The sequence below is a fragment of the Anneissia japonica genome, unplaced genomic scaffold (genome assembly GCF_011630105.1).
Source record: "Anneissia japonica isolate Jap-2015-1 unplaced genomic scaffold, ASM1163010v1 scaffold466_len1169948_cov191, whole genome shotgun sequence".
Classification (NCBI taxonomy): Eukaryota; Metazoa; Echinodermata; class Crinoidea; order Comatulida; family Comatulidae; genus Anneissia; species Anneissia japonica.
Genome location: NW_022689540.1, coordinates 266,156 through 281,797, shown reverse-complemented (window position 1 = coordinate 281,797; position 15,642 = coordinate 266,156). Strand labels below are relative to the sequence as shown.

Here is a 15,642-nt window from a genome sequence, read left to right as displayed (position 1 = left end):
GGAGCTAAAAACTAATTTATTTTAGTTCTCAAATATGCATATTCTTTATGTTGATTTATTAATTAAATTTTTGCTACAAGGTAATTTACAACATTTGTTTATTTATTTATTTTTTTTTCTTTAATTTTATAATTGATGGCCATTTTTTATTTCTTGATTCAATTATACAGTATTTAAATATTTGAAGATTTTAAAAAAATATATCATTTCTATTACCGAATTTTTCATTGGGGCCATTTTTACCTACCTGTCATATGGGGCCATTTTTTTCCGGGGCCATTTTTTCCGGGACCATTTTTTCCGGGGTCATTCTTACCTACATTCGAATTACCTGCACATCCTTTATGCTGGTACATCCGAATAGATAAAGATTGTTACCTTTTCTAGTAATTTTTCATTCTGTTCTACAGTGTCTGGAATTGTACTAGCATATTATTTGTTTTTTTATGTACCTTTACAACATCAAGTTGAATAGTAGAGTACTTTCGATTTGCTAAATGGAATCACTCATGCGTGACTGTCCTACCGGGCGTCCTACATTCTCTGCATACATAGATTTGGCCAAATTGCATCCTAGAATCCATGTGACGAGGAGAACTTAAGGTTCTTGCATGCGCAGATGACTTTTAGTGACGTCATTACGTTCTATGTCCTACCGTCATCGTTCAGTCGTAAGCTCCCTGTTGTAAGATCCTATATACATACAAGATTACCTAAAATTGCTATAAACCTCTTAGGAAACATCTTGTTTTACACCTAGCCAGCGTAGGATCAGGAGTCCAAACCCTCCCTTCAGTTGCCTCCTGCATCCCCACTAGAAAAAAAAAGTCTCCTGGAGACTATAGTCCATCTCCCACAAATTTATGATACTTAACATGTTTTTGCTGCTGTATTATGAATTGTTCCCCCGGAGGTTAGCTGGAAATAATAGGTATCACCACATGCAGCAATATATCATAATTAGATGTGCTCATAAAGGATTATTTAATCTCCCGGATATTACTTCTTGCAGTTTAGCACTCATGAATGATAGTTTTCAACAACAAAGCTCTAATTCCTTCTGTTTAAACCATTGCGTGTTTGGAGTTGTAACCTTACGCTTTTCATTATACCTAATAACAAAAGTATACATGATATCAATTGGTTTTTTTTTCTCTTTTGTAGGGTCGTCCCACTTTTATTTGTTCCATTATTTCCTTCATAATCAGCAATTCAAATTTTCCATCAATAAGCTTTTCTAACCAATATAAAAGTATTTTTTTACTATTGACATATTTATCACTTATCCTAAATTTTTTTTTTTTTTTATTTCCTTCACATCCAACTCTGAGTACACTCACTACTTCCAAGATTAAACAATGCTTTATAAACTAACACCCATATTCTTTAGTCGAACTCCGAACTAGAACTCCATTTAGTCTTAGTTGCAACTTCAACTTCAATTTGTATTCACAAACAACGTAGTCAAAGTTCTAACTACAACTAAATCAAGTCCTAGTTGTAGTTCAGCTGAAGACGGCTGGCAAGCAACAACTATCAAACTAACCAATGAACTTTTAAAAGCCCCATTCCCAGCAAAATTTCACTAAAAACTGACTTTTTTTAGAAAATATGCATTTGCATTACTCCAATTTTTATAAATCATGGAAAAATATTGGCATGAATTTTAGTTTTACGCAAAAGAATAAAAAAAAATGAGATCGCACAATGCGGTCGTTCGGTTAGGCTGAGATATGTTTGTTTAAGTGTCAAAATCTCAGTCAGAATCAGTTTTTTAACAAATTTGAAATAATTCCTGTGAAATATTATATTCACAAGTGTCAATACTAACGGAAAATATCATGTCGGCCGTTTTTATGTGTGATAACAGAACCTAAACCGAGGTAAGGCTAGGCCTAGCCTAGCAGCAGCATTGGATAGGCTAATGTTTTCGGTGCCTACGATATTTCTTCTCACGACCTATCGCAAAATCAACATGAAAAATTCATCCGCATTTATTTTTTGTGTGGAACACAAAAAATCAAATTTCAGTCTTATTTTATATTTTTTTCATTCTTAGTAATGTCTAAATTCATTTAAACTAGCAATTCCGTATTATATTTATAAATCTTTATAACATTATACAAAAATTAGATTGGGCCGGGAATGGGGCTTTAAGTTTTAGCTTGAACTACAACTAAAGTTTGTTTTAAGAATACCGCGGTCAATCTCTTATTGAGGTCTAGGTAGTGGAGTTGATTTTAGTTGTGAGAAAATAAAAGCTCATTTATCAATAGTATACAGTGGATTTTAAGCCCATAATATATTTTTTTGTCCTTTTTTTCATTTCTGTTTTTAAGAAAGTAGGCAAACAATGCTTTATAATAAACCAAGTCTGTTCTTAAGGCTTAAAAGAAATGAGAGAAGTTTTTACACTAGGATGATTCAATAACGATTTATCGTGTATACGATAACAAAATATTTTTAAAAATCAAATCAGATGATGTCATAATCATGGAAAAATGATAAAATCCTTGCTACTACTGTACTACGATTTTATTGTTTTTCCATGATTATGACGTCATCTGATTTGATGTGTCAAAATATGTTGTCGCATAAATGATAAATCGTTATCAAATCGTTCTAGTGTACGAACTTATCTTATTTCTTTTATTTTCTATACGAACAATTGCTTTTTAGCTTTGTTATTGTTATCGTTGAAGTATAACAGGCCTTTAGGGAGTGAAATTGATTTAGTTGTGACAGCAAATCCTTCTGGGAGAGGAATTGAAAGCAGAACAATGAGATTAGAAACAATATATAACATTATATAATAGGTAAAATCTAAACCATGTTATATATAAATATAATAGGAAATGAAAATATAACAATATGGACTTTAGAAAAACTTTGGAGAAGAATGTTGTAATGATGTTGTTTGTACTGTTTCTTAATTTTATTAAAGAGGGTCCCTGAATATCAGTTAACCTACTGGGCTAAACTGGAAGGGTTACCCTCTTTAAAGATGGATGAAATAAAAAAAATGAAATATAATAATGTATATTTGATATGCCTATAAATCAGTATGTTCATATCGTTATAATCAAGGAGGTATTAAATACCTCCTTGTTATAATCAATAGGTATTGTTATAACTTTTTTTAGTTATTATTATTTTATTATTATTACTATTAATGCTGTTTGTATTATAGTTAATAAAAAAGAATAACAGGCAAGGTAGCATTAAATAAATTTAAATTGTATAGTAAAAAGGAAAGACCGCAATTTATTGTAGTTTCATCGCAATTATGTGCTGAATATCTATCTTTTAGTGCTTCTAGCAATTTAAAACAATTCTGGTCCTACATATGATCAATTAGACAGGACTCGGAGGGTATTAGTTTTTAACCTAATAATGATACACTTTAACTAATGTTTCTATAAATTTTGAAATTATGGAATTTGTACCTCTTACAGTTTGAGAGATATACAGTACTATGCATTAGCAAAATTGAATGCCTCTAAATCCCCAGGAACAGATGCCCTCCTGCCTATTATTCTGAAACAATGCAGTGCTAAATTAGCACATGTATTAGGTAAGTTTTTAAATTTATCTATACAGAAGGGTAAATTACCTGAACAATGGAAGGTTGCAAATGTTGTACCCATTTACAAGAAACAAGGAAAACTAAAGGGAAATTTGAATAGTTATAGACCAGTTTCATTAAACCCTATTACTTGTAAAATAGTTGAAAATTATTGTGTAATCATTTGTACCAATATTTTGAAAGTAACAATATTTTATTTGAAAACCAATATGGTTTCAGGCATGGATATAGCACTGAACTTCTCACTAAAACATTTCACTCTTGGGCTCAATATTTGTATAGCAGATTATCAAAGTGTTGATGTTATCTTCCTTGATTTTTCATCAGCATTTGATAAAGTTCCACATAATGGTTAATTAGTAAACTTCAAAATAATGGTATAAATGGAAATAATTAAATTCATGGGTAAGTGATTTTTTTTATCAGAGAGAAAGCAGGGGAGCACAATCTGAGTGGGTTAATGTGAAATCAGGAGTGCCCCAAGGATCCATTTTGGGTCCACTTTTATTTTTAATTTATGTGAGTGATATTAATCATCATAGAATTTCTTCTTCTATTGTACAATTTGCAGATGATCATACTCTTTCCCGGCCTATTAAAAATAAGGATGATTCAAAGCCCTACAAAATTACTTAAATAAGTTGTATGATTGGTCATTTCTTAATAAACTAATTTTAAACATATCCAAATGTGCAATAATGAATATATCAATATGTAAAAATGTATCATATCATAAAAATAATCATTATAACATGATTCCAAATGTATTGTAAACGTAAATAACTTTAAGTTTCTTGGTGTTCTTATTAATTCTAAACTAACATGTCACACTCAAGTGAATTATGTATGTTCTAAAGCTAGTAAAATTCTTGTTGCTTTAATTGTTATTCCGTTCTTAACACATTCTTTTATTTATAACTTTTGTTTATAATTGTTAATAAAGTTAATATATTTTAGTGTAATTTTTAGTAGTTGATTAAGTGTTTTTAATTCGAGAAAATAGTTAAGATGTTGTATAATAGTGCAGGTTTTTGTTTGGTTTATGCCTGTTCTCTTTCCTTGCAATATTGTAACATGCCTTGTGATGCCAAATAAATATTATTATTATTAATTAAAGAATTGTATTTTCTTATCCTTTCTGGAATTGCTTTACACAGTTTCAATTTCATCTTTTGTGGTTTTAAAGACAGATGGTTTTTTTTTTTTTTTAATTTATTTTTATTTATTTTTCTTGGATCTCTTCACAAAGTGTAATATTTCGGATAGTGCCTTTCTAGTACATTATTGGTTTTAATCTTACTTATGTTAGCCATTCTTGCACTGCCCTACATAATTACTTAAATAAGTTGTATGAATGGTCATTTCTTAATAAATTTCTTTTAAACATATCCAAATGTGCAATAATGAATATATCAATATGTAGAAATGTATCATATCATAAAAATAATCATTATAACATGATTCCAAATGTATTGTGTTCTTATTAATTCTAAACTAACATGTCACACTCAAGTGAATTATGTATGTTCTATTAGAAAGCTAGTAAAATTCTTGTTGCTTATTGTTATTCCGTTCTTAACACATTCTCTATTTATAACTTTTGTTTATAATTGTTAATAAAGTTAATATATTTTAGTGTAATTTTTAGTAGTTGATTAAGAGTTTTTAATTTGAGAAAATAGTTAAGATGTTGGATAATAGTGCAGGTTTTTGTTCGGTTTATGCCTGTTCTCTTTCCTGGCAATATTGTAACATGTCTTGTGATGCCAAATAAATATTATTATTATTAATTAAAGAATTGTATTTTCTTATCCTTTCTGGAATTGCTTTACACAGTTTCAATTTCATCTTTTGTTGTTTTAAAGACAGATGGTTTTTTTTTTTAATTTATTTTAATTTATTTTTCTTGGATCTCTTCACAAAGTGTAATATTTCGGATAGTGCCTTTCTAGTACATTATTGGTTTTAATCTTACTTATGTTAGCCATTCTTGCACTGCAAACATGTAACTGAATGAAAAAAAAAATAATAGTAATAATAGTAATGAACTCACGATAATATTATTTGGACGTAAGCCTTTCGATTCATTTCTGGTCCTCGTCGGCGTCTCACTACCGATCGCACCTGCCAAACGAATGGAATGGAATGGAATAGGATTCTAACACTGGGATCAGCAGTGAGCCATAATAACATAGTGGACGCCGACGAGGATCCAGGGACAGATCAAAAGGCTGATGTACAAAGAATATGATCGTGAGTTTATTATTATTAATTTTTTTTTAATTTCCATTCAGTTATTTTGGAAACAGAATGCCAGTGCCAGAATGGCTAAGATAAGTTATATTTATTTGAAAAATATTTATACAGGATACAATTTCAGACAAGATGTAAGAGTCTGTTTTTAAAAATGGTCCTGCTTAAATTAATACAATTGAGAAGATACTTAATTTTAAAAATGATAAAATCTTAATCTACAACACAGAATACATTGAAGTTTGTTAAAATACATCAACAAAGTTAAGACCACAATGTAAAGTAATAGAGTTAATAATGCACGACTTAATCAAATATTAAAATAACAAAATTCAATAGTAAAAAGATTAGCAAATTTGTTTTAGGAAATATAAACAGTTTAGTCATGGACCTATTTTATAAGGTCCATGGTTTAGTCATACCATTGTATACAAATAAAAGAGTTGTAAAATTAAAAGTATTTTAAAAGCGGTAGCTTAATTTGGATTGGATTAATTATAAATTATATATACACACACATGTACGTAGACAGCAGAAGTTCCTGGGTTCGAGTCCCATTTAGGGAAATTTACAATTTTTTTTTTGCACTCAGATCAGTTAAATACAATATTTTGTATTAAGGAAGTTAGTAGTTTAAATTTTAGAATAAGAAGAATGTTTTCCTCACCTATTATCAATTGCATAAATAAAAAATTATTTCATGATTTTTATGTAGTACCCTATTAAGACATTAATTTGTCATCCATTTCAACTATTTGGGTATGGGCAGCTATATTCCAGGCCAGGTGAAAACTGGGAGAGTAACAGATATTTACACACACAGAAAGAACATGCATGTCACATTTTTGATCCAACTTTTCGTTAAAATGTTTTAACATGCTGTCATCAAGCTTTTGTGTGGCTTAGAACTTAATAATTAATTTATGAAAAATAAACTTTTGATTGAAGAATTGTATTTTCTTTTCTTTCTTGAAAATCCCTAATAATTTTTTAATTCACAGTTTCAGTTTCATCTTTTGTTTTAATACCATTAATATGTATGTGTAAAGTATTACCACAATTTAGAGTTCATATTTCACATGTAACATTTCTTATGCAGTAGAACACCTCCTTTGGGGCATCTCTAATCACAGAACACACTTATTAAAGGGATACTTTTCCATGAAACAAGAGGAAATCTTTTAACACTACGGCCAACCCCTATGAAGGGGACACCCCTATTAAGGGAATAGAGACACTTTTTGAATGTATTAAGGGAGTAGAGACACTTTTTGAATGTGCAAAATGGTCAAACCAATACAATTTAACCCCTAGGAGACACTTATATTTTTTATTCTATCAAAACAACTACAGTAGTTGCAAAATAAGAAACCTTTTGAGCAATAAACAATTGCATAAATAAAAAATTATTTCATGATTTTTATGTAGTACCCTATTAAGACATTAATTTGTGACCCATTTGCAACTATCTGGGTATGGGCAGCTATATTCCAGGTCAGGTGAACTGGGAGAGTAACAGATATTTACACACACAGAAAGAACATGCATGTCACATTTTTGATCCAACTTTTTGTTAAAATGTTTTAACATGCTGTCATCAAGCTTTTGTGTGGCTTAGAACTTAATAATTTATGAAAAATAAACTTTCAATTGAAGAATTGTATTTTCTTTTCTTTCTTGAAAATCCCTAATAATTTTTTAATTCACAGTTTCAGTTTCATCTTTTGTTTTAATACCATTAATATGTATGTGTAAAGTATTACCACAATTTAGAGTTCATATTTCACATGTAACATTTCTTATGCAGTAGAACACCTCCTTTGGGGCATCTCTAATCACAGAACACACTTATTTATTAAAGGGATACTTTTCCATGAAACAAGAGGAAATCTTTTAACACTACGGCCAACCCCTATGAAGGGGACACCCCTATTAAGGGAGTAGAGACACTTTTTGAATGTGCAAAATGGTCAAACCAATACAATTTAACCCCTAGGAGACACTTATATTTTTTATTCTATCAAAACAACTGCAGTAGTTGCAAAATAAGAAACCTTTTGAGCAATAAACAATTGCATAAATAAAAAATTATTTCATGATTTTTATGTAGTACCCTATTAAGACATTAATTTGTCACCCATTTCAACTATCTGGGTATGGGCAGCTATATTCCAGGTCAGGTGAACTGGGAGAGTAACAGATATTTACACACACAGAAAGAACATGCATGTCACATTTTTGATCCAACTTTTCGTTAAAATGTTTTAACATGCTGTCATCAAGCTTTTGTGTGGCTTAGAACTTAATAATTTATGAAAAATAAACTTTCAATTGAAGAATTGTATTTTCTTTTCTTTCTTTAATATCCCTAATAATTTTTAAATTCACAGTTTCAGTTTCATCTTTTGTTGTTTACCATTAATATGTATGTGTAAAGTACAGTATTACCACAATTTAGAGTTCATATTTCACATGTAACATTTCTTATGCAGTAGAACACCTCCTTTGGGGCATCTCTAATCACAGGACACACTTATTTATTAAAGGGATACTTTTCCATGAAACGAGAGGAAATCTTTTAACACTACGGCCAACCCCTATGAAGGGGACATCCCTATTAAGGGAGTAGAGACACTTTTTGAATGTGCAAAATGGTCAAACCAATACAATTTAACCCCTAGGAGACACTTATATTTTTTATTCTATCAAAACAACTACAGTAGTTGCAAAATAAGAAACCTTTTGAGCAATAAACTTAACATTAAACCATAATTTTTTTTTTCTCTCAATGTTTAGAATGGACATTGGTATATGCCTAGTGCATGTGTTACTTCTTATAAATACAATCTTGTTAATTTTGACCATTAACAATGGTGATTTTTTGTATTTTCATATAGGATTCTAATCTATACCGTACAATTACCCTATTTTTAGTATCCTATCTTGTGCATCCAATAGAAAGTTCAATATTTAAAAAAAGAATATTTGGTCATTAACATTAAATTTGAATCAAAAAACAATATTGGAAGTATATACAACTTTTGTTTTAATTAATTACATATAATTGATTTCATTTCATAAATGAATTATTTTAGCATTGCAAATTATTGTTATAAATTAGTTATAATTCAACTTTAACTTATTCTTAGGTCAATTAAAATAAAATTATAAAGAATCTATGTCGTCCTTGTACGAAAACATGCCATCCCCCATTAATGAGACAATTTCAATTTTCTGGTTAGTCTCCCCTGAATAGGGGACACTCTTTGGTCCCAAAGATATCCCCTTAATAGGGGTTCTACAGTACTGTATATATAAAAAAAAATATGTTTGGAGATCTTGTCTAAATGCTAAACTAACTTTTCAATCATCAAACTTTAGTGTGACTTGGAGCGGTTGTGAATTTTTTTTTTCACAATATAGGAATGTACTGAGTATTTGGTCTACACAAGCAAGAAAACCTCATTCATGTATTATTTTTTGTTCAACAGTTATACTGTAATACACGTATGGTGTTATTTTAGAAAATTACTAATAAAAGTTTAAGAGTTGATGGTTATCAGTACTTTGGTTCATTCCTTTTCATTCAAGGCATCATTTGTGTGTACTCTGTAAAAATACACAACCTCTTCTAATTCTAAGCTACAATGTAATAGCTTTAGAATTCATTAATAGCCCATGGTTGATTATCAACCGAGACTGTCATAAAAAGCTTAGTAATACAGTTAAAGGGCTGTAAATCAGCAAAAACATATTTGTTCCCGTCTGTGTATAACTGAAAGTTGAGAAATTTCTTAATCCTTAACGGACTGTTTCTTTAACACAAACAATAGTAGTAATAATAATAATAATATTTACACAGGCATCCAAAACACAAAACTTAAAGACAAAGACTACAAGATACATCAAGTTAAAAGAACTAAAACTTAACCAACTCAAAACAGCATTGAATATATCAAACATTTCCTACTAGAATGTTCAAGATTAGAAGATATTAGAACTAAGGTTTTCATAAATATAAAAATGTCTTATTTAAAAATAATTTACAACAATATTGGGAAATATTTGTTAATGGCTCAACAAATTTTAGAATTCACAATTTACTAGATGATCTATTTTTTTTTAAATTACCACACTTTAGCATAATCTGTGAAAAAACACTGTACTCTAAGCCTTTTTTTAATTACTCTGACTAAACTAAAGTTGGTTTTTTTTTTTTTTTGTAGGTTTTTTTTTATGTAACTTATTCTTTGTCTTTTCTCTTCTAATTAGAATCCTATTAAGATTCAAAACACTGTTATGTTTTATTTGTTTTGTTATTATATTTAAGAAAGTATAATACATACTCCAAGTATTGAAATACACGCCATCGTTGGAGTATGTATTATACTTTCTTATCTGAGATAAATCAGTGGACCTTTCGGTTATTATATTTAGTCATCGAATATTTTCATATATAATGTGTGTGGGGTTCATATAGGTGTATAATGTATGTTGATAGCAAATATACATGGAAATGGAAATTAAGAAGTGTACTTTTATTGGAGAAAAAATAGCAATGTTCTGAGAGGTACGCGTGACCATTTCACCACTCTTTTAAAGTGTACTGTTCTTCCTTTGCTGTTGCATTTCTGATTGACTGCATATGATTTTATGTATTCTTTTTGTATTTTATTTACTTTCGCAACTTGCATATGTATATATGTATATATATTTACAGTTTGTGTGTATGTATGTTTATGTATGTATATGGGTATGTCTCAAAACTAAAATATTGTACTAGTACTTTCGACCATAGGTCATCATCAGGTACTGAGAGTACCTGATGATGACCTATCGTCGAAAGTACTAGTTAAATAAATATTTTATTTTTGAGACAGATACAGAACTTTGTTTGACTTCTTATTTTATATATACAGATCTGTCTATGCAGCAACTCTATATTTATTTGGATATCTATCTATCTATATATATATATATATATATATAATCTTATATATATATATGAACGACCCCTTAATATCATCAAGTTTTGAAGATATCATTAGACTCGCTTCTTATCAAAATATCATTTAAACAATATAGAAATTTATGCCTTAAGTCTTTAAATTCACAATTGAGTTCATTCATGTTGTGTGAGAAAAAAAACACAAGTTAACATTTTGACCAACTTAACAAAATATAAGAAAGGAGTAAAAAATGGTTACCATATAATATCTTAACTTGAATTTCCTTTTTTCATGATTCACTGAGACTTTCAATGCATACCACATCTGACTATTACATTAAGAGGCCATTCAGTGTACTGAGTATTGTGTATTATAATGGAGGTATTATAGTAAATTATATTTTACTAGATTACTGTAGTAAACTAGTACTAGTATGGTATTATCCTTATAAAAGTGTTTTTACCAGGCCTTTTTGATTTTAAAAATATAATAACAGACAGCATTTTAAGAAAAATGGAAATAATGGAAATGGAAATGTGAAATAACAAAGCTATTACAATAGAAAACAGTGGGACAGTCCATGCATGGAAGCTTGGTCTAGTTGCTTGTTAAAATGGTGATTTTTTTATACTCGTATTTAAATCATGGAAAAATATGTGCATTATATAGCAGCATATCATTATGATGAGACTAACATATGATTTAACTTAGCAACAAACATGAAAAGCAAGGATAACCATGTAATCCTGAAAGGTTTCCCAGATGGGGAAAGGGGTTACGTGGGTGGGTAGTGGGAATGATAGCTAAATATGATGCTAGCTGGGATAATGAGGTAATAGAGTGCTCACACTCAACCTATTTTAAAGCCCCATTCCCGGCAAAATTTAACTAAAACATTTTTTTACAATAAATGCGTATGCATTAAACTAATCATTATAAACCATGGAAAAATATTGACATAAATTATAATTTTACGCAAAAGAATTAAAAAAAGAGAGAAATAGAGACTATTTCTCATAGAAGATTACCATTTTCTTGACGACTTCGTTACCAGGCAAATTCAGAGGTTGTAGATCACATCCGCTGGAATGCTCTCACTTTTATACTATATAGAGTCAATAAAGTACGCCCTTTCTAATTAGATTAGTTTTTGTACTTCGTATCTCGCTTACTGCAGTTGATCAAGTAAGCTTGAGATTTTGCAGACCTATCCCAAAATCATTTTGCAGACCTATCCCAAAATCATTTTGCAGACCTATCCCAAAATCAAACACAAAAACTTCATTCAGCTTCATTTTTTGTGTGGAACAGAAAAAAATCAAATTTAAGTCTTATTTTATAATTTTTTTCATGTTTAGAAATATCTATATTTAGTTAAACTAGCAATTTCGTATTATATTTATAAATCTTTATAGGCCAAACATATATAAAAAATTTTCTTAACAACTGAAATTTTGGGGCTTTAATATCAAATCTGCAGTCATTTTTTGCTGAGCATGTTTTGAGTGTGTGGAAAACATTGGGAGCAGAAACAAACTCTGTGAATGTGTTCCCCTTTCCACCAAGCCTTCTTAGATCTAATTTGATATACTGCACTTATTTAATCCAATGACTCGCTCATTTGAATCATGCTATACTATGCATTACGAATGTCATTCTTTGCAGGCAAGTGGTCGAGCAACACAAACCAGCTTGGACTCTTATTGTGAAACACTTTGGACAGGACATGCTACTATCCGATGGCAACTTGGATCGACCAAAGCTGGCATCTTGCATATTTGGGGATGAAAATAGAAGAAAATTACTTAATTCTTGCACCCATCCATATATACAAAAAGAAATCATGTGGCAGATTTTTGTACATTTCATTAAAGGTAAATTTAACAAAAAATTATTGACTATTAATAAAGCATGGGGGGAAGCCAGTTGAGGAGGAGAGTGAGGTGTGGAAATGGATGGGGGCGTATCCCAAGATGAGGATGGGGGATTACTTAGGGTCAGTAACCAGAACATAATGAAAATAATGATAGAGGTAGTAATACCATACTAGGTATGCTAGTCACTAGTAGCTGAGCATTCTCACAAAAAAAAAAAAAACATATGTGGCAAAGACAAGCCAAACCAGTCACTCGTCGCAAATCGTGTTTCAGAGAAAATGGCCAAAACATGCTTGAATGTCAAATTTTTAAAAATCTATTTTATTGCACTAAACTAACCTTTATATATCTACACATCATTCTATGCTGTTATTTTCCCCATTTTCAATGTTAAAACAATACTTGTTAAGGATTTAAAGATAGTTTCTGCATGAGAAATGCCTGAAATTGTAAACTTTGACAGTTAATTTCTCATATATTGTTCTTTAAACAGCTGTGTGGTTAAACGCTTGTAACTTCATAAGGAAAGTCCGATTTGAATGATTTTTTTACCATTTTATAGCTATTATTTTACTCTCTAACACTGTATTAATAACTCAAAATCGATTTATTTTTACATATATTATCAATGAATAGGTCAATTTCTCAGTTAAATGCAATTTTTAGGTATACATTTTTGTGTTATCCAAGTAATGTATTATCCAAGTAATGTATTTTTATTTGTAAATAAAATATTGAATTTAATGATGATGGATAATAAGTCTGATGGTAAAGTAGCAATTCCATAATTTTTTTTAAATAACACTAATTATGAATTCATCAAATATTAATTTCCTAAGGTTACAAGTTTGTTGTTTTGGATATACCATTATTACTGGAGGGGAGCAAGTTATTAAGATATATCAACAGTGTTGTTGTTGTTTATTGGTGAGTTTAAAGAAAAATAAAATGCTTTGTTATTTTATTTTGTCTTACAGTAGTTTATGGTCTTAAACTTAGATTTGCTAAATTTTAGATTTGATTTTTTTTTTCTATTGTAATAATTTTATAAACTATTCTAATCATCTAATTAGTATAAAATAATCTTAATATAGTTTTATCAATGTTCATATACTTCATTTTATGCAGGATCCCCATTCTTTGTTGGCTCTTACTTGCTAGTATATCTGTATTATTTTTCCAATCACTTAATACTTATATTTATGTTTGATCGCTTAGCTTCAAAACACATTTCTGTTATATTCATGTATAATAGACTGAATAAAATGAATTGAATTGAATTGAAATATAGTTCATTCAGTAAATGTGGATAATTGATGGTGCATTTTAGAAATCATTACAATTGTTTTAATCTTTTTTTATTGTTGTTGTTCTTGTTGTTGGTATCACTGTAGAATTTTGAATAAGATGCTTTTTAACTATTTAAATGCAGTGATGGAGAGGCGCAACTTCAGCGTCTTATGCAGAGAAATAGTCTACCGGAAGAGGATGCCCTCAAGAGGATAAATTCACAAATGCCACTGGAAAAGAAAAAAGAATTTGCAGACTACCTTATTGAAAATTCTCATGGCATAGAGGAGACAAGACAACAAGTTCGCCACCTTGTTATTCGCTTGCAACAATCAAAAGCTCACTTATGGCTTAGAATACCATTTTTATTATTGTTGCTTGGTTTCATTTTTATTATCCTTTTAGGTGTTAAAAAACTTTGTTTATGATTGGAAAATGATGAACAGGGGTGGATCCAGAATGAAGGTGGGGTGGGGGGGCGTCCAACATATTCAGAATAGATGAGAGTGCTAATTTCAATATGTGCCTTTTAATTTAAAAATTTAGTGGCAAAACGTGCCTCCCTAATGGATCCACGCCTGATCAATAAAGTTGAAGGAAAGATTTTATTCAATTTCAAATTAAATTCAATTTAAAAATATTTATTCAAAATCAGTATATACAAAAGTATTAAATGAAAAGAAATCAGGCAGCCACGAATAAGCATAGCTTTACAAGTGGTGCCCCTTCGAAAAAAAAATCAAGTGCAAAATGAATAAATACATAATTAATAATTCATTCAATCAATCAAATAATTGTCAACTAATTGTCTAATCATCTAATTAATATATAAATAAATAATAAAATAAATAAATAAGGAAATAAATAAAACTAAATAAAGAACTGATATGGGTTATTGGTGACCCTAGAATTTTGTCATGAATATAGTGTTTCTTGGGTACCGGAGATTTATTTTTTCTGAATATATAAATGAAATGAAAGGGTTATTTGTTATTATAACAAATTTAGGGAATACAAATCCTGGGATGTGAGTGTATCTCAATCTATATGCACCAAATATCATACCTATATGAGAATATGCTGTCTACTTTAAAGCCAAAGCTATTGACTGATCATAGGCCCAAGTGTGGATGTGCTATTTACCTTTAACTTAAAGCTACTGACTGATCATAGGCCCAAGTTCGGATGTGCTATTTACCTTTAACTTGGAGCTGTTGACAGATCATAGGCCCAAGTTTGGATGTGCTGTCTAACTTTATACCTAATGCTGCTGAGATCATAGGCACAAGGAAGTATGCGCTGTTTACCTTGAAGCTGTTGACTCCAAGTATTGAAATACACGCCATCGTGTTGGGATTCAATATTTCGACATTAATTATGTCATCATCAGGAATGAAAAAATTATCCATATTAGCAAGCTTATATGCACTAGCACCAAAAGTGTTTAACCAATCAAAACATTACCTCTAGTAGGTGACATAGCAGTGATTTAAACAAAAGATCAAAGCATTCTTACTCTAATGATCAAAGATACCTACAAAAACAAAGAAAGCTATATATATTTTATATCTACTAAGGATCAAACCCCTAAGGAGTACAGAAGTTCTGTTGTCTATCATTTTAAATGTCCAGGCTGCAATAGTGATTATATTGGTAAGACAGATAGGTGCTTAATAACTAGACTTAA

At 29.9% G+C, this 15,642-nt stretch overlaps 1 protein-coding gene across 3 annotated transcripts in view; it reads left to right on the top strand.

Annotated features, from left to right (window-relative positions):
- The window catches only part of LOC117125066 (dephospho-CoA kinase domain-containing protein-like), a 32,362-nt gene extending 17,497 nt beyond the window's left edge, over positions 1–14,865 (top strand). For all 3 annotated transcript variants that reach the window (XM_033271459.1, XM_033271443.1, XM_033271450.1), the window contains exons 3-5: positions 12,454–12,662; positions 13,505–13,592; positions 14,098–14,865. In XM_033271459.1, the coding sequence (XP_033127350.1) occupies positions 12,454–12,662; positions 13,505–13,592; positions 14,098–14,383 (583 nt within the window). In that variant the 3' untranslated portion in view covers positions 14,384–14,865. The remainder of the gene's footprint in view (positions 1–12,453; positions 12,663–13,504; positions 13,593–14,097) is intronic.
- The last annotated feature ends 777 nt before the right edge of the window (positions 14,866–15,642 follow it).